The 26217-nt window shown below is 39.4% G+C and overlaps 1 protein-coding gene across 3 annotated transcripts in view; it reads right to left on the bottom strand.

Moving 5' to 3' along the window:
- LOC126760409 (protein obstructor-E-like) overlaps positions 1-26217 on the bottom strand; it is a 241426-nt gene that overhangs the window by 10857 nt on the left and 204352 nt on the right. For all 3 annotated transcript variants that reach the window (XM_050476012.1, XM_050476013.1, XM_050476014.1), the window contains 3 exons: positions 19779-20012; positions 14113-14301; positions 10930-11192 (listed from right to left, as the gene is read on the bottom strand). In XM_050476012.1, the coding sequence (XP_050331969.1) occupies positions 10930-11192; positions 14113-14301; positions 19779-20012 (686 nt within the window). The remainder of the gene's footprint in view (positions 1-10929; positions 11193-14112; positions 14302-19778; positions 20013-26217) is intronic.

Genomic DNA, 26217 nt, shown 5'->3' with positions numbered 1-26217 from the left:
CCCGGCAAACACAACTATTGAAAATTCTTCAGTCTCCGGATGTGAAGCCTAAAGCAAAGCACTCGTCTGCCTCTACCTGCTATGCAACCACATAATAGACTGTATAGAGGTTTCATTGTCAATCCCACATTTAGTTAAAACATCCCATTGATATCAAAAATTTTCTTTAATAGGGTAAGTCAACAATATGTAAAACACCCTAAAATCACAAAACTGTCACTTTTTCATTTCTTTACGTTCAACTATTTTAAGCCAAGTACCCAAAGACGGCACTAAAATGTTTCAATTTTTTTCGGCACTTCCGCTATCTAAAATGACTATTTCGCACTTGCTTTTCTCCAGCGACATTCATTTCACTCGCTTCCGTCTACGGCGAGCAGCTTCTTTCTAGTCTTGCATTGTAGAAGATTGAACTAGAATCGGCGATAAGCGTTGCTTTGAGGCGGAAATTGAAAATTTTCTCTTTTGAGAAATTTTTCCGCTTTCTGTCGCCGCTCGCTGTCAACGAACAAAGAGAATGCCGGCTATTTAGTTGTTGTTATTATTTGTACTGCATTTCTATGGAGTTCTTTGCAACATTCAAATGCTGGCAGATCAGCGTGCCGAATAACTGTGAGCCAGGATGGCAGAGAAATGCGGCCGCAACAAGAAAAAGTGTTCTATTGAGAGGTGTTAGGCAGAGTTCACACTCAGCAAATGTTTGAGCTCCAATTTTTAAGCCTAATAGTATAATAAGGAATATTGCTAATCACCTGGATAGATATTTTGCGACTGGAATGTCTTCTCTAATTACCGCTATCGGAGGAACAATGTCATATGAGAAATTAAATGTCCATTAAGGGTTGTCTTCCATTATTTAGTGGGTAAAAACTCAATTTTTTTCCACCACAAGATGATTTACTTCTTAATAGAAATATCAGTCGGTTGTTTAATACTTGTAGTAACATCTAGAAATTGGCCTTAATAACTCTAGAAACAACAACTAAAACCGTCACAAAGCTTATCACTAATTTCTTATTTACAGAAATCTTTTTTTTTTGACCCACATTCACTTTTAATGGCGTATTAATAGCTTTCTCGAATCATTATAAAAATGGTTGGAAGCTTTATATAAGCTCGAAGCTTGAAGCTTTTAAAGAGCTTTCCTTCAATTCTCTTTTTGATTCACTTTCAATTGACGTATTTAAAGCTTTTCCGAACAAATTTCTTAGAAACTGCCTATAAGCTCGAATCTTTGAGCTTTTAAAGAACTTTTCATTGCAGAAAGATTCAAAGTGTACCACTAATATTTAAAATGCCTGTTGAGAGCCGAACACGATATGAAAATAAGAATATTTTCTAAAACGTAAGATATTGTTTTCCAGAACCGTTATAAAACCGTTTTCGAAGCTTTCTGTGTCGTATTAATAACTTCCCCAAGCCATAAAAAAAAAGTTTTCTAAAAACATTTACTTCAACGTTAGATATGACTATCCCGAAGCGTTATAAAAACCGTCCCCGAAGCTTTCGAAGTAGCACTAGAATCTACAAAACAAAAAAACTCTAAGCTTTTTGTAAACTTCTCATTCCTTAAAAAAGTTCTTGCCTTATGTTAGATATTACTTTCCCGAACAATTTTAATAACCGTCCCCGAAGCTTTCTATAGCAGACTAAAATTTGGTAGTCACAGAACAAACTATTACAATTTTTCCCAACAAGTGCGCATCAGCAATTTACTCTGTTCACTTTCTTAGGAGCCATATTAGCTAAAGAAGTCTCAACACAAGACTCTTCTAACTGAAAAACTAGCAAAAAAGTTGGCACACAAAGCGTTCGGTAGGCATTTTGGCCCCGCCTATGGCATACAAGAATTGCCACATCCTGCCGCTGTCAAACTGATAAGCTGCATGGCCCACTACAGGCATACATATTCACCCCTTTTTATACCCACCACACACACGAACATGCACAACGATTATTGCAGTGAAAACGGATGCTGCTGCCAGCACCCAAAGGCATTCAATTTTATTGAATATAAAATATTTGTAAATATCATTGCATTTCTGGAAATCAGTGCAGCAATGCAATGCTCGATACAATTATGCGCACACACACACTCACACACATCTATAATATATATGTAAGCGTTTTTATTTTGCAATATTTTCTGCAACAAATTCCACATCTCTGGCGTATTGAAGTGCTCATCTCATTCATTCCGGCATTGATTCGTTCAATGCGCGCCAAATCAGCGGCAAATGTGAAGAAATTCCATGCTGACATATTTTCCCCGACATTTCAATTGAGGGCATTGAGGGGGAGGTGAGCGCAATCTCGATCGCTATGTTGTAAGTTCAGTAAGTACCTCTGGCATATCCCAAACCACTTAGCAAAATAAAAGATGAATAAGTACATGCTTCTCCACAAGCACATACACACATAAACATTTAGAAGTAAGTATGGGCGTGTGTGTGTACTTGCAATGTCGCTTTAGCTTCGTATTTCTTTGAAAAGTAATCGCTACAAGTTTTTACGCTTGTCTGCTTTGACAGCAGGAAAATTCATTACATTGAGTATATGCGATTTTAGTTCGATGTTGGCAAACCCAGGTGGATCGCCTGCCATGACTTTTTTGTTTTTTTTCTGTGTATTGGAGATTTTTCTACTTTTAATTACTTTTTACTATCGCATGAAGCTATAGTTCAAGGTTATCTGCAAGTTTTCGCACAGAAATGATTTTCTTTTATGCCACATATACTCTTAAGAAGCTGGAATGGAGTACCACACTTATTAAATGGAGCTTTAACTATGAAAGCTCTTCAGCAAAGAAAATACAGCAAATGAAATAGAGCTTTAGTGAAGAAAGGATGAAAGCTCCAGAGGAATGAAAATAACTAGAGTAAAGTAAGTAAAGTTTTAATAATGAAAGCTTTACAGCAACGAAAATAAAGTGAAGGAAATACGTCTTTTATATTGAAAGCTCTTCAGCAATAAAAATAAAACAAATGAAATAAAATTTTAATAATGAAAGCTCTTTAGCAATAAAAAAAGATAAAATGAAATGGAGTTTTAAATATGAAAGCTCTACAGCAATGTAATTAGAATAAAGGAAATAAAGTTGTAATAATGAAAGCTTTTCAGCAAAGAAAATAGAGTGAAGAAAATATAGCTATAGCCTTTCAGCAATAAAAATTGAGCAAATGAAATAGAACTTTAATAATGAAAGCTCTTCAGCAAAGAAAATAGAGCTTTAGTAATGAAAGCTCGTCAGAAATGAAAATAGAGCAATAGAAGTAAAGTTTTAATAATGAAAGCTCTACAGCAATAAAAAATAAAGTAAAGGAAATGGAACTAAAATAATGAAAGCTCTTTCTAAATGTAAATAGAGTAGAGGAAATAAAGTTTTAACAATATAAGCTCTTCAACGAAAGAAATAAAGTTGTAATAATAAAAGCTTTTCAGCAAAGAAAATAGAATGAAGCAAATATAGTTTCAATATTGAAAGCTCTTTAGCAATAAAAAACAAACAAATCAAATAAATTTTTAATAATGAAAGCTCGTCAGCAATAAAAATAGAGCAAATCAAATAGAGCTTTAATAATGATAGCTCTTCTTCGAGCAAGATGGTCGGATACCTAAATACTAAGAAGATTCTAGGAAAAGAGTAGAGTTTTAGTAATGAAAGCTCTTTAGAAAAGCGTTTAGATATATTGAAATATAAATCTAAAAAATTATCCTATGTTAAAATTACTTGGTAAACATTTTCAATCAAAACGAATTTAAATTCTCCTGACTGAAATTTCAAGTAAATATTCCAATGTTTGCCGCTTTGGTTGAAATGTAGAGAGACATTTTTACCTACCATACAAACAAATGCCAGGAAGGTAGACTTGAACTCTGTTAGAAAAGTTAAAAAAATTAAGCTGAGACAATATCGTAAGATTTTGATATTTTTAAGCCCAACCAATAAGTTATCAGTTTCTCAACAACTTTCCTCTATCACTTAGCGGAACAAAGTCACAGAGAGCCAAATGTGTGAAATAAAATGGTCGAAAGATGTATCTGGCTGAGATAAATATTTTTTAAGACCTCTATCCAAAATACGGACGGATTTGTTATTTTCTTAGTGAAATCGGTAGAGAATGTCTAACGAGAGCAAGAGCCGAACTCATAATACGAGCTTGTGCTGCCAAAAATTGGAGCGTCTAAAGGAAGCACTAGACCTTGGTGTTCCATGAGAACAGCGTCAGACCACACACATTGCTAGGGACTTGTCAAAAGCTCCAGAAACTTGGTCGTTAGGTCGTTATGGCACCATTTTATAGTCCGGGCCTAGCATCAAGTGATTACTAACAGATTCTATCTCTTTCGAATGATTTTGCTGGAAAAAAGTTCGCCTCAAGAGAAGCTTATAAATATCGACAGTGGCTGTAAGACTCGTGTGAGGCGAATTCTAGCTTTCAAATGCAAAATAATTGACTTCACTCATTCTATCCACATAAGTGGAAAGAGAATTAAAAATCTCGCTTGTTTTTCTTAATAAGTCTCCTTTTTTCTAAACAAATAATGAAGACGTCTAGATTGATCGAGTAACGGAAACAAGACCAAATACCTGGAGATATTTATATTTTATATTCCTCCATGGATGTACCTACACTTCAAACATTTCTGAAAAACCCACTTAACTATTCGGCTCCACAACAGCCTATAGAAACAGTGCAAAGCCGGAGCAAGAAAAAAAGTGGAAACGCAAGAAATCAAACAAGAGCTCAATAGCAACAATATTTGACATTGCGTAGCAGTAAAGCCGCAAGGATACAAATATGAATGACAACGCAACATGAGAAGGTATACATACCCTTTATACACCCAAAAGTATACGTGGGTGTAAGCTATCTAAGCTAGAGTACGCAGACTGCTAACGACTTAACAGAGCACTAATGATGAACGCATGTGGAGATAATCTTCGATATGGCAGATAAATGATGAAAGCGCAAAATAAACGAGAGATATTCAAGAAGAAGCATTGAAAGGAGTTGCAAATAATTTCAGCTGCAAATAGAGCATTAGCAGATTTGTACGTCTATATTTCTCAAATGCTGTTTTTTTCTCCGCTCTACAACATCAAAGGTTGAAATGAATGGTTCGGAAGGACCCCAGTTGCGTACAACAAGTAATGGCTTGATATCCAATTCAGACGACAACAGTGCTGCTTTGCGGTTATTATTTGCCACCAGAGCAACGCAAGAACGCCTCAGATAACGTCATGCAACGCCAACTGTGTGATGCCAACGAGACGCAATGCTGAAGGAAGTGCGAGTTAGAGGGAGATTAAGCAGGCGTCTCACTGTGAAATTATGGCTTTTCTAGCCCGCTGCGATAATATCGCGGAGTTGCTGCTGCTAGAGTCATCAACATCAGCATTATACAATCAGTGGTACATATACACATATAAACATAAACACATATACACACACATACATTCATACAGTCACATGTTGTCTTCTAAGCCATGCTGCACCTATACTTCCGCTTGCCATTTGTACAATTGGAATCGTATTACCCGAGCAGCCAACTCAAACTCCAGCATGCTGCGTCTCTAAGACGCTTTGTCGCGCAACTGCTTCTTTGAAATTTCCGAAGCGTGCAGTCGCTTCTACGTTTCAACTAAATTGAATTTTTCTTCATCTTCATATTGAACGCAACGGCTGACGGCAACGCAAGAGCGACAGCTGCTGGCAATAAAAAGGCAACTGCACGCCAGCCACAACAGTCAGCCAGCCAGCTCCGGCGATGTCTTGATCGTCATGCTCAAAGCAGCCGTCGCCGCCAACATCTTCATCACAGCAATGTCTTTATCTGCGCCAAAGTCATGTGAGACGCCGCAATCAATGGCAACCGTAACCCGTAACGATGCGAGCTGCAAGGATGATGTGCAACGCGCAATGAGTGGAAAATTTCACTGACGCGTGGCACAACTTTATTTATAAGCTAGCACGCCGCTTAAACGCTTTGTGCTGTAGGCGTGTCGGAGTTTGAAGCTTAGCTCATGTTTATGCATTAATATTCCAAACAGAATGGGTTTAACGTGGACTGGGAAAGGTTAGTAGATATATTTATGTCTGAGGTAAGTAGTAGAGATTTTGTCCGTGGGTGGATCCGGGAGGTAACAGATGCATTGTCTAAGAGTTTTATTGATACGCTGCGCTCAGTTATTCTCCATAATTATTGCAAAGAGACAAAACGATTTCAAAAACTTTTGTACTCATATTTTCCTAACCAGAAAATCAACTTTTCAGTTTGGCCTTTGATTTTTAATCATTCCCTTTATTCAAACATGGAAATTCTCTCAATTAGAAATCCCTTCTAAATGGACGAACTCTTCAATACAAGTTGTGAGTCAGTGGTAGTGTACTTCATTCAGCAATGGCTGCTATTAAGGCTGCAGTAGACGTACTGCTTCGAAGTGCAGCCTCTTTCAAGGAAGTGAGCATGCGCTCAAACTTACTCAAGAAGTGTCTATTCTCACTATAAATAGTCCCTACTTCATTATCAGTGGCATTTGGGTGCTAGTTACATATAGTGAAACACCAGAAACTGCAAAGCTGATAAGCTCGCAAGAGGCAGCTTCTCGTCTTACTTACATCGAAATGCGAACAAGCTGGATCCCTGTTGTCCCCCTGCGGTTTAGCACGGCTCATAATGATCTCGCAAGATCTTAAAAGGCGTTGGTCTATGATCACTTCCTGTGCGACGGCGAGAGCCTCCCGGTCTAGAGTAAAGCGCAAGAGATGCACAACACAACAAGGTTCATCTTGAGTTCGAAACATCTCGGCAATGCCACTGTTTATCGGTATTTTGTCTAGCCACTGTTCTATTGGGGTTCATCTCATACCCTCAGAGCTGGACTATTTTCATTCATTCGGACGATACAACCTAGCCAGGGTAACCGCTGTTATTCGTCATTCGTAGAACTATGTCAATGTCGTCGACATATCGTATAGCTCATCGTTCAATTGCCTGTGGGGTTCGCCGTTACCAATGCACAAAGGACTACAAATGTTCCGCAAAACCTTTCTCTCGAAAACTCGTAACGCCGACTCATCGGATGTTGTCATCGTCCATGCCTCTGTACCATCTCGCAGGTCAAAGCTGATAAATGACTTGCAGAATTTGGTCCAAATTGTCTAGCAGCACCGATTGGCAGGAAATATTTTGTCTTACCCTCATTCACTACCAGACCCATTTGCTTCGCTTCATTGTCCACGCTAGGAAAAACAGAACTAACGGCGCGGTTGTTGAGGCCAACAACAAGAACAATTCTAGCTTTACAAAGTAGTGTCTTAAAATGTCCAAGTATGATATCACTTCCTGAAGTCCGCCATAACAGCTAACCTAACCGCATTCCCTACAAGCGCCTATATCCAGATCCAGGTATTACTTGAGAACTAAAGTTTCTTTGAACGATCCGAACGAAATAGTAAGAAAAATAAATAATAAATATAGAAATTCTCCTAAAACTATGCCTCGAAACTGTCTGAACCACTTCATTAGCGCTTAAATAGCTACCAGTTATGAAGACAGACTTAACTAACCTACACTGCCTACAGGGATCAATGCTGCAGATACTTCCTAATGCACACTTCATTCACGTTCACTCCTTCATCACACTCATTTCTCCGAACACCTTGAACTCCACCTCATCCTTGGAGCTGTCGTCGTCAGCATTTGACATGATTAAACGTCGATTAAAACGACAGCGCACGAAAGCGTAGGCACAAATGCAGTAACATACCACACACACACATCCACACACATTTGGAAGGAAGCCTTCACACACCCACACACACACCCTTAGCCATATTAACACCACGGCAATACCAATTGTTGCACCGCATGTAAGCCAGAGCGTCTAAACATTTCAACCTTTCAGCGTTCACTTATGCCGCCGTCGTCGCTGCCAGGAAATATGCTGTGCGCCACAATGCAGGCTGCTCGCATGCATGAATCACGTTGCATGTTGCACGCTGAATGCCCCCAGTCATTCTTAAGTCGCTTGTCATCAATAACAAATGTTGCAATGTCGATATTAGCAGTAATCGCTGTCGCAACCAGTGAAGCGTTGAAGTGCAGCAGCTGTTGCTCCTGCTCCTGCTGCAGTTACTATTGTTGTTGTTGTTATCGTCAAGCGACTGGCAACCTGCTGCGCCGGCATTGGCAAGCGCTCGACTGACTTCGCTAGTGAACAACGTGCTTTTATGCTCGAGTTCAGGTGAGTGTGTGGTAGTCCTCTTACGTGTTGTTGGCGCATTTCATGGTCGGGTATTTGAGTTGTGAAAGTAATTTTGAGTTTGTTTTTAGAGTATTTAATTGAAATGACTGTAATTGCGGGCAAACATGCGACACAAGTGTATATATATTATATTAGAGGTGCGGTCGGAAGATTTATATAATATCGGTCTGCTGCTTTTCATCAAATTTTACGTAACAGGAAGAGTAAATTTGATTAGCAACTCGGCATCAGGGAACTGTGGGACGGCACTTCTAGCTTTTTACCATTGGATTTCGTAAAGGTCGAGAGAACACCTAGTACAATGAGGACTGTCGGGTTGCAGTGAAGAGAAAGCAGACAGCCTACCCCGCGATTGACCATAATACGAGCGGAATGGGATACATAGATACCGAAAGTTGCAGAGGGAAGCGAGACGCATATGAAGGCTAAAAAAGAAAAAGGCCGAAATGCGTGAGTGTGAAGAGTTTGAGAAGCTGGCCGACAGGAGTAATGCTCGAAAATTCTACGAAAATAGTATATGAGGCGACTAACAGAAGGTTTCAATGACGGTACATACTCCACTAGAGCTCCCAGAGTTAAACTGGTGACTGTTACCAGAGCATGCAGAAATTATGGAGAGAACACTTCTCAAACCTGCTAAGTGGCAATGAATGCTTAACATCAGGAGATGGTGAACCCGATTCCCCAATCAATGACGATATAGCGGACGTTTCATTTCCCGACCATGAAGAAGTTCGAATAGCAATTAACCGCCTGAAGAACAACAAAGCGGCGGGGCCGATGGATTACCGGCAGAGCTATTCGAACACGGCAGCGAAGAACTGACAAAATGCATGCATCAGCTTATTTACAGGATATGGTCGGACGAAAGCATGCCTGACGATTGGAATTTAAGTGGGTTCTGCGAGATCCACAATAAGGGGGATCCCACAATCTGCGCCAATTACCGTGAGATAAGCCTCCTTAATATCGCATATAAGATCTTACCGAGCATAGTGTCACTGAAGCCCACTGTCAACAAACTGATTTGGCCTTATCAGTATGGTTTTAGACCTAGAAAATCAACAACCGACCAGATATTCACCATGCGCCAAATTTTGGAAAAGACCCGTGAAAGGAGAATCGACACACACCACCTCTTCGTCGATTTCAAAGCTGCTTTTGACAGCATGAAAAGGAGCCTTTATACCGCAACATCTGAGCTTGGTATCCCCCATAGCTAATACGGCTGTGTAAACTGATGTTAAGTAACACCAAAAGCCCTGTTAGGATCGGGAATGACATCTTTGAGCCGTTCGATATCAAACGAGGTTTCAAGCAAGGAGACTCTGATATCGTATGACTTCTTCAATCCATTTGCGAGAGAAAATAATACGAGCTGTGGGGCTGAATAGAGAAAAGATTATAAGAGTGTACAGCTGCTGGCGTACGCTCGACCTCGGTATTACCGAAAATGAATTAGAATATATGCCCAAGTCCTATACCGGACTTCATTTTTGATTTTCAATGATTACCTTTTTAAACATAGCCTTGGTGGTTAAAGAGGGGGGAGAATATCTGAAGACGCACTTAGGACTTTAGGAGACCATTGAGACACCACCTGGATTGAAATCCTCTCACTCGATTATGTCCTCTCTCGACCACTCTGTGCCTCTAATGTTGTTCAACAATACAAAAAACACTTCTAAGACATCGCCAAAAAACCGGCCATAGCCATAGAGCTTTTCATTCTCATAGAAAATGTTCTATACTCTCTTTTTTCTTCTACCTCTTGGCGGCTTCTAACATATAATACAATAATCGTTGTATGGTATCCCTAGCTAGTTGGCAATTGGATCTACATAACCGAAACGTACCCGAAACTTTAACCGACCGAAGGCTGTGACATCGCAGGAGTAGTCCTAATTATTCTTGATAAGTTTTCTGACATCACAACAACAACTAGATTTCCTATAAACACAGTAACCCCCAAAATACTCAAAATAGGATATTTTTGGGTCAAACTATTGCCATTCATACTTATATGATGTTCCCCTATGTTCCGTCAGTGCTACCACCACTTAAAACGGATCCATTAAAACTTCAGACACACACCCACTAATATATGCATGAATAGATTGACAAACACGGTCATTAATTTGTCCATCAGCGAAAATCACGCGTGTGCAACCACAACTAGCATAACTCGGCAAATGTTTGCACGTACACACACAGGCACATGCACACGTGCATGGAGGTAAACACTTGATTTTGCTTTCAAATAAGCCATGACCAATATTGAACTGTCAGCTGGCGATGACAATGATGTCAGACTCTTCTCTGAACTGGCCGAAGTCAACCAGCCGGTGCAATTAATCATCGGTTGCACCCAAAATATGCTAATGCATTGCCATGAAATTTGCTGTAAACAGCAGCAGTACACACCAAACGGCAAACACACGTACAACAACAACAAACACTGTTTACCCTTTCATATACGGCCGACCGCTGCGGGGGGAGCGAGGGCAAAAAGTAGTGCAACAGTGTGGTCAAACTTTTACCGGTGAACTAACATCTACTTTAAGCATATATTTACACACATACGTGTAATGTGTGTGTCTGTGTGTGTGTGTGTGTGGTTAGTATGTTAGCAAACATAAATCACAGCTAAAGCTTACCTTTCGCTCCTGTTCGTCCTTGGACAGCTGACCGCCGCCGACATTGTTGTTCTCTCCCTCGCCGTCGAGTGGCGTTGGCGTTGTTGGTATATCGCACTCCTCCGTCGGGGGTACGACGCAGCGCAGCGAATGCCGATCGAATACCAACATAGCGGGACAGCGTTGCAAGCGTGGATAACCGCCCTGGCATTGCCAATAACGGTTGCACGATTTACCCAGTGGGACATTACCGACATTACCGTTGGCATCGTCATTGCAGAGAGCTATAAGAGAGGGTACAAACAAATAGAGGTAAACAAAAACAAATATTAGACAACAAGTACAACATGTTAGTGGTAATAAATAGAAATTGTGGTAAAGACGCGGCTTAGGGCGGCAATCGAACATTAATTACTCTGTCAAAAATTAAGAGGTCGGAAATTAATATATCAAGTTTAATGGGGGACATAGATCAAATTCTTAATATTAAAATCAAATTATTGCGAGTGGCCAGAAACGATTACTTTACATATGGCTAAAGTATCTTACGACTTCCTGTCTTAAATCAAATATCCTCTGGGTAGCCAAAAAACATCCGTTTGAAGTCGTGCTAAAGTGAGAAGGCGAATCATCCCTACCGAGTTTTTGCGCTGGGTTTGGGACTAGCCGGGGTCTTCGGCCTCGGAAAAAAGGACATTTTGGTCACGATCACAACAAACGTATTAAGGATAATTATTTAAAGACATGCACCTGGAATGTCCGGTCCCTTAATTGATTGATTTCCTCGTAAGAGTAAAATAATTTGAGCTGTAGAGCTGAATAGAGAAGGCACAATCTTCTACAAGAGTGTACAGCTTCTGGCGTACGCCGATGACATCGATATCATTGCCCATAATAACCGCGCCGGTAGTTACAAGCGAAACGAATGAGTCTGGTAGTGAATGAGGGATATGCGAAATATATCCTTTCATCAAACAAATAGTCATAAGATTCGCGACCTGGCTCCTACGTAACTGCAAAGACGTAGATAATTTCGTCTATCTCGGAACCAGCACCAACAATAACGACAGCCTCGAAATCCAACGCAAAATAACTCGTGCCACTTCCTACTTCGGACTGAGTAGGCTAGTCCTCTCTTGACAAACAAAGACCAAATTCTCAATGTCACTCATAATCCCCGTCCTGCTATACGGTGCAGAGGCATGGCCGATGACAACATCTGATGAGTCAGCGTTACAAATTTTCAAGAGAAATGTTTTGCGGAAGATTTATGGTCCTTTGCGAATTCGCAACGGCGAATATCGCAGTCGATAGAATGGTGAGCAGTACGAGATAAATTACGACATTGACATAGTTCTGCGAATTAAGAGACAGCGGCTACGCTGGCTAGGTCATGTCGTCCGAATGGATGAAAACACTCTAGCTCTGAGAATATTCAACGGTGTACCCATCAAGCCAACTAAGAAGAAGAGAAAGGATCCACATCTATTTGAAAGACCATATAAATGATACTTAATATTCAATCCAAACCAATTTTAAGTGGTAGTTAGGTTAGATTAGGTTAAGTTGTCGGTTCTGTGACACATGCCTATAAAGATGAGATGTCTCACTTGACAGCTTAGTACGCCGGTCAATTGTGATACCTAAAACTAACTACTTGTAAACTTATTAAGGCCAAGTAGTTCAGTAGATCTCCTGAGTTCTACTCTAGATAAGGAGGATTTCGCAGTCGCAAAGAATATGGTCATTCCATAACAGCTGCCTTAATGGGGTTCATATATGCAGCGCTAGAAAGCAAGAGAACATTTGAAACTCAACTTGTTCCCAGTCTGAGGTAATTGGTACAAAGTTGTTCCTTGTTGCTTCATATTCAGTATATCAAGTTGTAGAGTATATATCGAGCGATTTTTCAATGAACATTTGTGTTCTATATTAGGATAGATCCTGCAGTTTCAAGAGCTGGTCGCTGACAAACGCTTGTTATGCTCGCGCTAAGGTCGATAGGTCCAGCTAGAACGCAAGAGGAAACGAAAGCCTCAAATCGTTTTAAATCCGACATGTTTTCCTCCTGTATAGATCTTCATTTTCAGTAAATGGGGTTGTAGAGTATGTATCGAACTGTCAACATCGTTTTTGCAAGAATATAACCTGAAACCAGTGGAACCTATTGTGCTAAGTTTTGTTTCCATACCTTCACTTAAGTTTGGGGTGTTTGTAGGTCAGTGGGTGGGTGGGTGTATGTAGTTAGTAGGTGTGGTTCTGATCCAGATTTTCTCATTCCCAAGCTCTACTAAGAGGACTTGTGGAGCTTTGTACATAGTTTTTTTTTTTTGAAATTGGTGTGAAATTAAAATTCGTCCAAGAGTAGTTATATCGGGTCCTTAGTTCCATTTTACGTTGCTGATATTTTTCCAAATCAATACCAGAACTGAGAATAGTTCTCAAAATATCTTTATATGGAAAGTAGGCGTGGTTTTAACGTACTACTCATAAATAGTTTTAAAATGACGGCAGAATTAAAAAAAAAATCTTTGTAAGATAAGGGGTTTCCAAGGACTTTAAGCCTCTGATAGTGGGATGACGTTAATTTTTTCAGTATTTTAAATTTAAAAACGTTCTTTTTTGTTTTTGGCTTAGTCTGATCTGATCAAGAGTTTGCCCAGAAAAACGCAGAGACCACGGTTATTATAGGCTTGCATATAACCTATATCTTCTATTAATATCTTCTTCCTTACATAAGCTACGAGGCATCTTTTGCTCCTATCCAATTAAATAGGGTTTTGGCCATGGAGTATTACATAAATCGTCCTACAAAAATCCACATCAAGGCACACAAATGAAACACCAAAAATACCAAGCTCAATGGTTGCTACTCTGCGAACCATTAAGTTATCGACTTCTTGTTGTTATAGTTGCCTAACTTTAACAAGAAACGTACGAAGCGTTGAAAGTGCATTTCAACTCAATTCAACGCGCCTATTGCATCACAACAACAACAACAATAGCAACAACACAAACTTCAGCTAATTGCAGAAACTTAACAAGCTTTTGAAGGCACGAGCCATAAAGCCCACCGGAACGCCAGCAAATCTCACCTAGCAAACACATGTAAGTGCTAGTCTACTGCCATACTACCAGTGGGTCTTCACTTCACATCAATACGCATAGGTACATACAAATATATAGATATATGGGCGCACTTACGATGCTTCTGACAACCATCTACATTTTCCGGCCAATCGCAGCTGTGGGCATTCTCATTGTACAGCAGACCGCCGATGCAAAGCTGCTCCGTGGCAGTGCCATTCCAGCAGGTCCAATAACGTGTGCAGGAGGTCTCATGCCCGAAGATGCCGTACAACCAGTCGCAATGTTCCGTCGATAGGGGACCATCTGAAAGCACAAAGCAAAAGAGTTGAATTAAAAAAATTGAAAGTTATCAATGTAAATGTGGATGTGTGTGTGTGTTCGCTTGTAAGCAATAAAGTGCGAGTAGGTCGTGACGTTTATGAAACCAGGACACAAGCCGAGCATAAAGCCAAACAAGACGTGCTGTATTGAATGTTACGGCGCAAAGCAGCGCCAACACTTTCCTGCTCACCAGCTCACCAGCTTGCTAGACTGACAGCGTGTCACCGAATAGGCTTGTTTCGGCTCTCGTTAATGAATTGGCAGCCGGTAATGCGAGGCTCTAAGCCGCTGCCAGCACAGTCGGAGACGCAGCCATACAATCCGTTTAAATTGTTGCTTGCTACACTCCAAACCCACTCCGCTTCCCTTCCTTACGAATTTTCACATAGCAAAGTTAGATTTAATACTCGGTGTCTTGGTGAGGTGTTCGACACTCATAAATTGGCTTCTGTTGTTCTACTCGGTATTTTCAGTATTTTCGGCCTGCTTACGCTGGTTGCTGTTTTTGTTGCACACACATGCTTTGCCACACGCTTTGTGGCATAAACTCTTTGTGTTGCCATGAGAAAAAGTCTGCCCGTAAGTGTTTCTGTGCGCTTGGCCGGATTAGCCGAAAAGTGCTGGCGTATTTGCATGCTTATATGCAGATCTTGGCGCAAAAGTACGCTTGAACTCGGTAAACAAATTGAAAGTTGAGCACGCAAATCGGTGTGGTAAGCTGATTGTTTTTAGCTGCTAAGGCGATGCTCCACTCTACTTTGTAATATATGGTTTTGAGGTAAGGAAGGGGTATAAGGTTCTTAGGTTAGAACGTTGCTTGATTTCCTGAAGTTAAATTTAATGAATTGTGAATAGAATGACAACATAAATTTTGTCTGACAGAACTTTCAATATTTTTTAACTATCTGGTTTATAAAGGAAAAGGATAAATAATTTCTTGGTAAATTTCCTAAGCGATATGCAAGTGAGAACCTGTCACACTGGTAATGCGATAAAATGATCAAACCACGTTTGTTTTCTGCAAAAATAACTGACTATAAACAATTAGTCCAACAAATTTTAATAAGTCTTCATTGAACCGTAATAGTCCTAACTATTTTTGAGATGAATTGTTCTCCGAAGTTTTCCCTCAAAATGGCCATAGAGAGGTTTCTTATTCTTTTCTTCAAAAATTTTTAATAAATTTCAAGTACATCAAACTTCAACCCAGACTGGAACATGCTGCAAAAGGTAATGAGATCCAGTAGCCGATCCCGGAGGGGTGTCAAACCTTCCAAAATCGGAGATCTCAATTCAAATTCAGAACAATTTACGAAGTAACATCAATATTAAAAATATAGTAGTAAAAACTCCCCAAAAAGAAGTTCTGGCGCCACCTATGGTGAGATCGCAGAAAACTACTCTCACATCAAACACTGACGCATTACAGTTCACTATCATGAAATGGAAAAATGAGGTTTGGGCATCGTTTTTTTTCCAACAAATTTGGTTAGATTTTCGGGTCTACAGTATACAGTCTTCATACATGTTCTAAAGACCTGATTTTTCACTAAAAGAACGGTAATTTCAGAGCAAAGAAAAGTTATTTCCAGAGAAATGTATAACTGTAACTCCTGTAACTCATTTTCCTTTCTCTGAAACTTAAATATTGTTTTCCAAAAATCGGCAAATGAACTACCGATTCATCTCATGTGATCACTCCCTCAAGGTATTTGACTGTAATTGAGTCGGGTTAGATCTAGTAATATTGAACAATATAAAAGATTACTTCTTAAAGGCCTGACTGGAGTTCCACAAAACAACGCTTGCTAGCGAGCCACGTGCTTGAGGATTCGTATCATCGTTTTGAAGAGTGGTATCATAGAATTGTCGATAATATTTTGATAAACTTCAAAAGCAACGAAAATGGGGTGAAAACCTTCTGTAAATTCCTACTCACCACCCTTTCAAAAACATTTTTTTATGAATTGTAGTCACTGAATTGGTTTGACGATGCCTTTCTACGCTATAGATATCATAAATTCTTAAGAAGAGCTCTGAAATGAACGAAAACGGATCGTCACTAGCTACAAATAAGTGAATTTCAACAAACAAAGCTCCTTCTGGGAAGATGAAAAAAATCAGGCAATTACAGGCATTGCTTGTTCTAACCAGAAACTAACTAAGGCAGCTTGTAGTATTGAATACTTGCTATCATAGCTGATAGTGTATGCTTCAAAAGGCAGGAATCTGATCGACAGAATACTATCGGTTCTGCGAACCAGCAACCATGACACTGCAGCATGCAAAAGAAGGGAATTTGGTCAACGGAATATTACCAATTCGGTGACACTGCAGCCGAGACACCGGTACATCTAAAATATGTGAATATGGTCGAAGGAATAGGAAGGTCGGTTCTGAGACCACATAACCGAAACTCCAGAAAATTCGGAAGGGATAGCCAAGACATCGGCGAAATGTATTTGCAAAGAAATTATCCATAATCCATACTTTATTAGCGTTGTCCGGTTGCGCTTGGATAAAATGATTTAAGAGTGGGGAGAGCACAATGGACCAAAGATTGCTGTACATACTTCAACTTTAGTATATCTTCTAACTAAATGAAGTGGATGATTTTCAAATTCTTCTTTTTCTTTCCTTTAGAGTATTTTCCCATTGTATACTGAAAAGGTTCAGCTCCACTTCGTATGAAACTATTAACGCCACATCGATTAATTTAGTTATTATAGGGTGACCCAAGTAGATACACTTTTTTCAATAGTCCGTTTTTGATAGATCGGCATGTGTTGTGTCAAACTGTCATATTATTTTTGTTCAGTATTGTTTGGCATTTCATCATGGAAAGACTCAGCCTGAACAACGATTACAAATTGATCAACTTTACTACGAAAATTCACGTCAACATGGTCAGTAGGCCGACTATGCGTACTATTCGCAACACCATCACCCATCTTGACAGCCAGCATTCATTATTGGATAATATTCGACAGCCGTAGCTAAGAGTATACACGAAAAACGGTGAGAGTCGATTCAGCGCCGTTCGCAGCAACTCGGACTGACGTATGGAACGACTTGGCGAATTTTACGTCGAGATCTTAAAATGAAAGCGTACAAACTACAGCTTACGCAAGAACTGAAGCCGCTTGACCTTCCCAAGCGACATAGCTTCGCTCTATGGGCTCTTGAAAAATTCCAAGAAAATTCGACGTTTTCGATCCAAATTTTGTTGAGCATTGACTCCCATTTCTGCATCAATTGGTATGCATACAAGCAAAATTGCTACATTTAAGACGAAAAGCAACATGATGAGATTCAATAGCTGCTATTTAATCCAGCAGAAATAACGGTTTGATGTAGCTTGTGGTCCGGTGGAATCAACGGCCGATATTTTTTCAAAATGAAGCCAGCGAGAACGTAACCGTCAATGGCGATCGTTACCGACTATTTAATGGCTGAAGTTGAAGCTCATGATCTCGGCGCCATTTGGTTTCAACAAAACGGCACCACTTCCCATACATCGCATCAGTCAATGAATTTATTAAGAGAACAGTCTTAAGTTTATTCGGACAATCCCGCTTCCATTTAGGCCTTGAAGCAAAACATCACACGTGTCATTCGCTAGTTACCAGTCGAAATGCTCAAATGAGTCATCGGAAATTGGACTCAACGAATGAACCATCTGAGACATAGCCGCGGCGAACATGTGAAAGAAATAATCATCGAACAATAAATGCCAAAGCATGTTCTTTCGATTGATAATAAACATTACCCATTAAAATTGAAATTTATTATTTTTTCTTAAAAAAAAAAGTAGGGAACCTTGAATTCAATCAACCTTTATGAAGCTTTTCCAAATTTACCTACTAATAAGGCAAGAAGATCGATCTGCTTATGTCAAATTTTGTTTGACTTGTATTCGAACCTACACTAGATATTGGATTCTTTTCACAAATTTTCGCTATTTGATAGGAATATAGACTTTTAAGATAGCGGGACAAAAGTTAGTTGAGTTCTCCCTAATTTTGGTTTTATCTGAAGAGCAAACCTTTTTTATGTGTCTTGAAAGATCCTGGTTGAATAAAAGGCTGCGCTCCATAGATAGAGGAAAGTTCACTGAGGCACCTATCTCTTTCAGCTCCAAATAAAATAAATTTGTTTTTAGAATACAGTTGTTACTCTTACCCCGATCTAATTCATTCACAACTATCAACTATAACGACCATAACCCAACCACAAATCTTCACTAAATTCGCACCAAAAACTAACCAGAAACTGAACTCCAGCGCGAACACCTTCTATGCCACATTTCAATTATCCGATGTATCCGTGTGTGCATTACCAGTGTTCGGTTGTACAAATAATAACTGTAATAGCGGTTCGTGTTTGCATAAATGTACCGTTGGCATAGACAACAAAAAGAAACAAAGGACCAGCCGGCGGCACAGTAACAGGAGAGCTTAACTTGCGTGTTTGCCGAAGCTTTGTTGTCACACACACACACACGAACACGGCCATGCACACGCGCCGCCGCAATTAGTCCAACTACACCACAATAAAATTCTAATATGCAAACTAAAACTGTACGAAATTGTCGCTGCGGTTTGGCGAGTAAAAACTTTTCGTGCCACATACAACATTGTGGCAATGTGAGCGCGTGGACGCCACAAAGCGTGCCACAACGGTGCACAAATACGCACACGTCTCTCAGCGCCACTCAGCGTAAGTCGCCACTAAATGGCGCGCACAAGCGCACATACACATGTTGCAACCGACGCGCGTATGTGCAACAACAGTGAAGCCATTAAAGTGGAATCCACACCGGAAAAACGCACACAGCCGCACGGCGACCGCAAGCGATAGCTGCCACATAACAAACACACACACACACATAAACGCACGTGCGCTTGTTTGCATGTATGTGTGTGTATGTGTGTGTACATCGATATTGGCACGCATCGATTGCATTGCCTTGTCACATTTGGCCAATTGTGGTAAGTTGCATGTTGCAACACAGCACATAACGTGCAACGACAATGCAGCAAAAACTTTTAATAAGCAGCATAGTCGCCGGTGCAACGCTACACAGCCCGTGTGTGTTTGCATGTGTGTGTTTGTGGCATAAAGGCAAACAGCATGCCACACAATGGCACTCAAATGACGCGTGTTGCAAGTGAATGCAATGGCTCCATATGTTGCACGACTTTTTCCAGCTCAACTTGTTTGCATCGACGCCAGCGCTTGTGTGCGTGTGTGTGTGGCAACCGCAACAGCGTCAACAGTAAACATAAAATTTCAACGAACCACACCGAACGTCGCACGCCCAGGCACGAAGCCCCCATTTAGGCGGCATAAAGCTGCATGCACCTTAAATTCAATTTACCCCGAACACCTGACCCACACCCCAACCCCTTCCCTGCCCTTCCCTTCCCTTCCCGGCACACAGTGCACACTGTACTCACTCGCTAATTGCTTGCCCTCGCAATAGTTGGCGCGCCACGGATAATCACAGCCTTCTGTAACGCCACGGTGCTTCCCGGCAAAGACCAGTCCATTGGGGCAATCGTAAAGCTCGGGCTGATTGCTGACACACTCCCAATAACGGTCACAATAGACTTCATCGCCAACCACACGTCCTTTCACCTTGCACGGATCCTCTTGGTTGCCCTTCAGCTGTTGCCCGGCCGCGCCGCTCGCTGCAAAATAGAGAACAAAACAAAGAAGATGAGAGCTGTTAAGATAATTGTTACTGTTGCGAGTGTGTGAGAGAGAGATATATGTATATATAGAGAGTGAGAGAAAATATAGAGAGTTGCTGGTATTGTGTGCATCCAAATTGTTGGTCACATTGTTTGGTGTGCAGCAAGTTGCCACTGATTTTTATTTACTTTTTTTTTTGTATATATATTTATGCTAGTATGTGTGAGTATGTGTACGAATGTGAGCATATTGTCAAATATTCACAGTTAGCTGGCTATGTACATATGTATGTGTGCACCTCAGGTGCTGTTTTAGTTTCGTGGTCTCAGTCAATATTCTGCTTGCATATTTGTGGACATTTGTGGACATTTCTCTTGTTTGCATTTTTCGCTGGCCGCCAATTTCACGAAATTTGTTGTCTTTGCATTGCGCAAATGGCAACACGGAAATGTATTGTTGACTACAGGTAGCTGGTTAGCTAATTGGGTCACAAATTTCGCGAATATTTTATTTGAAGTATTTACGCTTTTCTGCTGTGCTAGAAGGGAATATGCATTAGAGCGGTTTGATTTTTTTTTGTATAAAAACGCGTAAGCAGGAAATGTCCTGCGGATCATTCTGAGCAACTTTGCTCAAAACAATATGGATTTAAAACCGGTTTCGAGTCTGTGATTTTTCGGAATAATAAGAATTTCTTCATCAGTTTTTGAAATATCCCAATGAAATTTAATACATAGGGGTATTTTGACATTCTATTGATCATTTGTCAAAATCGCTCAAAACGGATATCACAATCTCACATAAAACCGAATACTCAATTATTTTTCCTTCTAGTTGCCTGTCTTTAATTAAAACGCTAAGAGCGCGTAAATTTGCGAAATTGTCGTTCAGTAACTATGAGAGTTACACGTCGCTAGACAAAGTTAGAAAAGTGCATTTCTAAGTTCTGTCACTATTTTTAAGAAAGATATAAACCAAAAGATATAAGATCAATTCAAAGACTGAGGAGTATTCGAGTAAAAATTAATATTTTCATTGTTATTCGGATTATTACATTGTGAGCGTATATAATAAATTTTGTAAAAAAATTTGTGGAAGTATTTTTCTTAAAAAACAGTGAAGATCGTTTTGCCGCCCCCAAGACGTTGCGCCCGGGGCGAAGATAGTTGTTCAGTAGAGCAAATAATGCAGAAATTGCTCATTATCAAACCGAATGAACCGCAAAATTTCCTCGAACCGAGATTTCGGGATCGAGATGACAAACTGCTTCTTTACTCCACAATACATCAATGTCTTCATCATTAGACTTATAAACACCAGCCAAAAATAAGAGCCCAATGAATGCTCTCAATTCAACAATTGTCACTTTAATCCACATTCTCTTCTTTCCGTTATGGTTTTGTTCATTACACTTTTGAATCGATTTTTCAGCTTTCGCGTTAGTAACAATTAGAACTTTTTCGAACATCGATGGCGTGAAAATCAAATCAAATACACTTGACTCGATGAGTCCTTTGGTAACACGAGATGCGCCAACAGCAGTGCCACGAAACATATTATGAGAACTCAATCGAATTGCTTGATTAGACAGATTGGAAAGCCAGGTAATGTTTCTTGGACGCTGTTCATCTGCCTCCTCCTCCTCGAAATCCATCACTTCCTCGTAATCTGCTTCAAACAATACGCTTCTATCTGCTCCTCGCATCGAATATCGTCTTTTTCAAGTATCATTTCGTTTTCAGCATTTGATTCTTCGAGATTTATACCAGGTGGTACGTAATCATCAGTAGAATCATCAAAGTCTAGGCCCTCTTCTGCTTCTTCATCAACCTCACTCAATAGATTCTCAATATGGTTTTGAAGCTCTTCGTACTCTAGCCTGTGTTTACAATTTTCTTTTATATCATCCATATCATGAGAAAATTAGGTCAAAGAAATAGATATGTCGACCACATCAATCTCAATACTTATTCAAGATGATCTTCAAATGAAAACCTACCCTCATTCAATTGGACATATTAGGTTCAACAGATGCAAGGGGCATCTTCAGTGGCAGGCGGTCAACAGCTATGAAATTTTCACCGTTGAAAAAGTTTTTAATAAGCAAAATCACAAAATCTAAGTAAAAAATTCGAGAGCTACTGTAATGGTTTCGTGGATAGCCTCCTGTAAATGCGTTGCACCTCTTCAGCTGTAAAAGTGTACCAGCTGAATATTTTAGAAATCATGGTAAACCAGTAAACTAAGTGTACTCGCTTCGGTGAAAAACATTGAATCTTCCAGCAAAATTCTGCTCCAGCATCCAAGACTGAAACCACCCCGCAGTGACTAAAAATAAATTTTCCTGATTTCATAGCTGCAGATGATTGGCCGTATGGAAATCCAGATTTGAATCCATTGGACTACCTACTTAACATTAATGAATAATATTATAAGAGTATCATACAGCCAAAAGGTTCGACCATCGTCATCATGTATGCAACTACTTCTTCTTAATCAAGCGCTCAAATCGCGAACGATTCGAAAAAAAAAAATAAAAATGCTTCTCAAGAAAAATATCGATAATACCTAAACGGATAAACAGTTGTCGAATATTATTGCGATATAGAATTACGAGTATCATCGTATACCGAAAAGCTCGTTCCAATAATCGAGTTCTAAAAAGAATTGCTTTCTCATGCCTCTACTAGCAATATTAAGAATCTTAATTATTCAACTCTGGAATTTCATCTATGAAGCTATCTAGGAAGCTATGACTAGGTTAGGAATTTCGAAAAAAGTTCTTGGAGACCAGAGGCCTTCACTAATTGTAATTAATTATGTTGTTTTGGAATAAAATTCCTTAATTATGGTTGATCCTCACTATGTCAAATTCAAAGACAAGCGGAGGGCTACCTATACAATTTATTATCACGAGACCCAATAAAATACATATATATAAATGATCAGCATGATGAATTGCATCGTCAATTTAACGACGTAGTCCCTCAGTTTTTGAGTTATCAATCTGGAATTTTGCGCACGTTCTTTTTTTCTAAGAAGCTGCTCACTTGTCGGAAACGCCAACATAAAACCAGTACAGCATATAGCTGCAATACAAACTGAACGATCAAAACCAAGTCCACATACGGGAGACTTTTCATTTGAGACATCTACATGGAATTTGATATGTTTTACTGTCCTAAATAACAGTTGAACCTCCGAATAAATAGTTCAGATCGAACCATATTAGCACATATCTGACATAAAAACTGAACGATCGAATCAAGTCCTTCTAAGGAACCCTTTGTATTTGCAAAGGGTATTAAAACTTGGGTGAAACCAAACGGTTAACGATTTTTTTTCATTGAAATTGTTGTCATTTTAATAATTTGTTTTGCTATCAAAGTTATTGTTAAAGAAATTTTACTATTGTCAATTTCGTGTCATTGAATTTGACACCATGAAAATCGCGTATTATTTAGTTTGCAAGTAGCAAATTTGAAAGAAATATTTCTAACAATCAAGAATGTATAAATATCATTTCAGAGATATTTCGACTTTAGCGTCATCTCTATGACATATTTTTAGTTCGTAATCAAACTCATATATTAACTAAATCTTGTGACAAATATGAGATTTAGAAACGTGTTTAACTTCTAGGTTAATATTTGGTCTAAAGAATCGGAAAGCGAAGAAGCGACTTGAGCGAAATCCACGACGAAGTGCCAATCAAATGGCTAAAGAACTGAAAATATCCGACCACAGCATCCAACGCATATTGAAAAATGAGCTCAAGGTCAAGCCTTACAAGTTCCAAACGGCCAATGATCTCACACCGAAGCAGCAACAAGTAAGACTTGAGAGAGCGAAGCAGTTGCTACGCTTGGCCGAAAGTGTTCAAATTCCGAACATTGTGTTTTCTGATGAAAAAAATTTTCCAGTTGAGCAATTCCTAAACTATCAAAACGATAGGGTTTACTTGACCGACCATTCATACGAGAATCTAAGTCATCGATTGGCCGCCAGGAGGCAGCACCCCCCACAAATAATGGTTTGGGCCGCTGTCACCGCAGATGGGCGCTCTCCAATTGTTTTCATCGAGCCTGGCGTCAAAGTAAATGCGACATATTATAGGGAAAGTGTTTTTGAGGCTGCTTTGAAGCCGTGGGCAAACAAACATTTTGGTCGCAAACTATGGACGTTTCAACAAGACTCAGCAACGACTCACAAAGCGCGAGTAAACCAAAAGTGGTTGAAAAACAACGTTCCGAACTTCATTACGACCACACAATGGCTCCCGAATTCACCAGATGCGAATCCAATGGATTATTCTCTCTGAGCCATTTTGGAGAGCAAGGTCCGAAGTAAAAAATACACCAGTCTCGAGATGCTGAAGAAAGCCATTGTCCGTGAGTGGGCCACAATACCGGCAAGTCACATTCGGGCAGCTTGCGTTTCGTTTTTTGACCTTTTTTGACTCAAGGCCATAGTTAGGGCAAAACGTGGTCATATCGCGCAAAAGTGAATTGGTCCTGAATTTATGATTATTTTTACACATTTTGTACTTCACAATAAATAAAAATAATTTTCCAAACTGAATTTATGCCTTTTTTAATCGGTTACACTTCGTGTGCCGGACCCTGTAATATTCTGTGTATATTCATACAGCGAACCTTTAATTATGCGAAGTATTTAATTGTTTCACCACTTAATAATACTATGACCGTTAATTTGTAACCTATAAATTATTTTTAGTTTCTAATGTGTATATAATTTTTATTACTCACATATCATAAAAAGCTCTTCAACGTAAAAAAAAACTCGCTAATAAATGTCGCATGTGTCTGGCGTTATTAACAAGCGTGTAGGTTCTAATCACAAAATGCTAAATTACACAGTAGAACATAAATTTTCACACGCCCACATTGTTGGCTAACAATTTCCACATTAAAGTAATTACCTTTGCCTCACCTGAAATGTGTGAGAGACAACGAGGCCGCATTAATATAGCAAAGTGGGCACTGGCGAGCCAATATAATGCCTCAAATTTATATCCATATAAATATATATGTTTATAAATATATATGTGTAACACAGATACATATATGCTTCTAAGTGTGTGTGTATGTGGACGCGTTCGTGCCACACGCAAACCGCCGTAGCGTAATCGAGCTGGTCACTCTTTACAGCCAGACAGTTGATTGGAATGGTGGCGAAATGACATTGAATAAAGGTAGTAAACCAGCCGTAGTAGTAGTTGTTGTTGTTTTTGCTGCTTTGGTGAAGTAAAACTTAAATGTCAGCAATAAAAGTTTTATCACCAGAGTTCTTTAAATATTTACGGCCCTGGCAGGAACACTAAACAAAGCGGAGAAAAATTCATTGCTGACCATGTGTGAGTGTCTGTACTATATGTGTTTGTAGTTGTTTGTAGTTTGTGTGCATGTAGTAAGTGATCATATATGTTTCTATATATGATTATAAGTAAGTCGTATTCGCCACTGTGGGTGCAATAAAAGCAAAACGATGTCAAAGGCGGCTTTTGATAAACTTTTATTAGCTTAAGATTGGCTTGTGAGCCAAACAACTAACTACCAGTGTTTATGCTTTGATAGTGTTGTGATCTAGACGTGGTCATAATCATGATTATCCCGGGACACACGGGTGATTCACGTGATTTATAATATTTATTGTTGTTGGTACATTTTGTTTGGTTGCTGGCAATAAAACTTTAGTAAAGAGCAGCAAGTGTCCTAATGCGCAAGGAAAGTCTCCAAAGCGGCTTAGAGGAGTCGGAATAATACGGTAAATAAATAAATTAAAAAACTGTTGGTGGTAAGCGGGTGGTTATAGGTGTAGTGGAAGGGAGTAAGTGGAAGTGAGTAAGTGTAAGGTAAAGAAACTTTCAAGCAATAGGTGGCAGTTTCGGTTACACAATAGATTATATTATAAACTTGTTCCTTTGGAAATGTAAATTTTTTGAAATAAGTGGTTTGAAAGAATATGATAAAACATATTATTTATATAAGAAATGATATCTTTCTCCAAGACACGTTATTTTCTAAAATGTAATATTAAAAACTTTTCTCTACACTGCGTATACGTAACTTTTGAAAACGTTTGCTCCTGGTATTTGATAGTTACGTATACGCAGTGTAGAGACTTTCAAGTAGAGTATTTATATAAATTCAAATACCCATAGAGAAAATAGTCTATAAA

The sequence above is a fragment of the Bactrocera neohumeralis genome, chromosome 5 (genome assembly GCF_024586455.1).
Source record: "Bactrocera neohumeralis isolate Rockhampton chromosome 5, APGP_CSIRO_Bneo_wtdbg2-racon-allhic-juicebox.fasta_v2, whole genome shotgun sequence".
NCBI classification, from domain to species: Eukaryota; Metazoa; Arthropoda; class Insecta; order Diptera; family Tephritidae; genus Bactrocera; species Bactrocera neohumeralis.
Note: the sequence above shows the minus strand (reverse complement) of the source record. Positions and strands in the feature narration are given on the sequence as shown.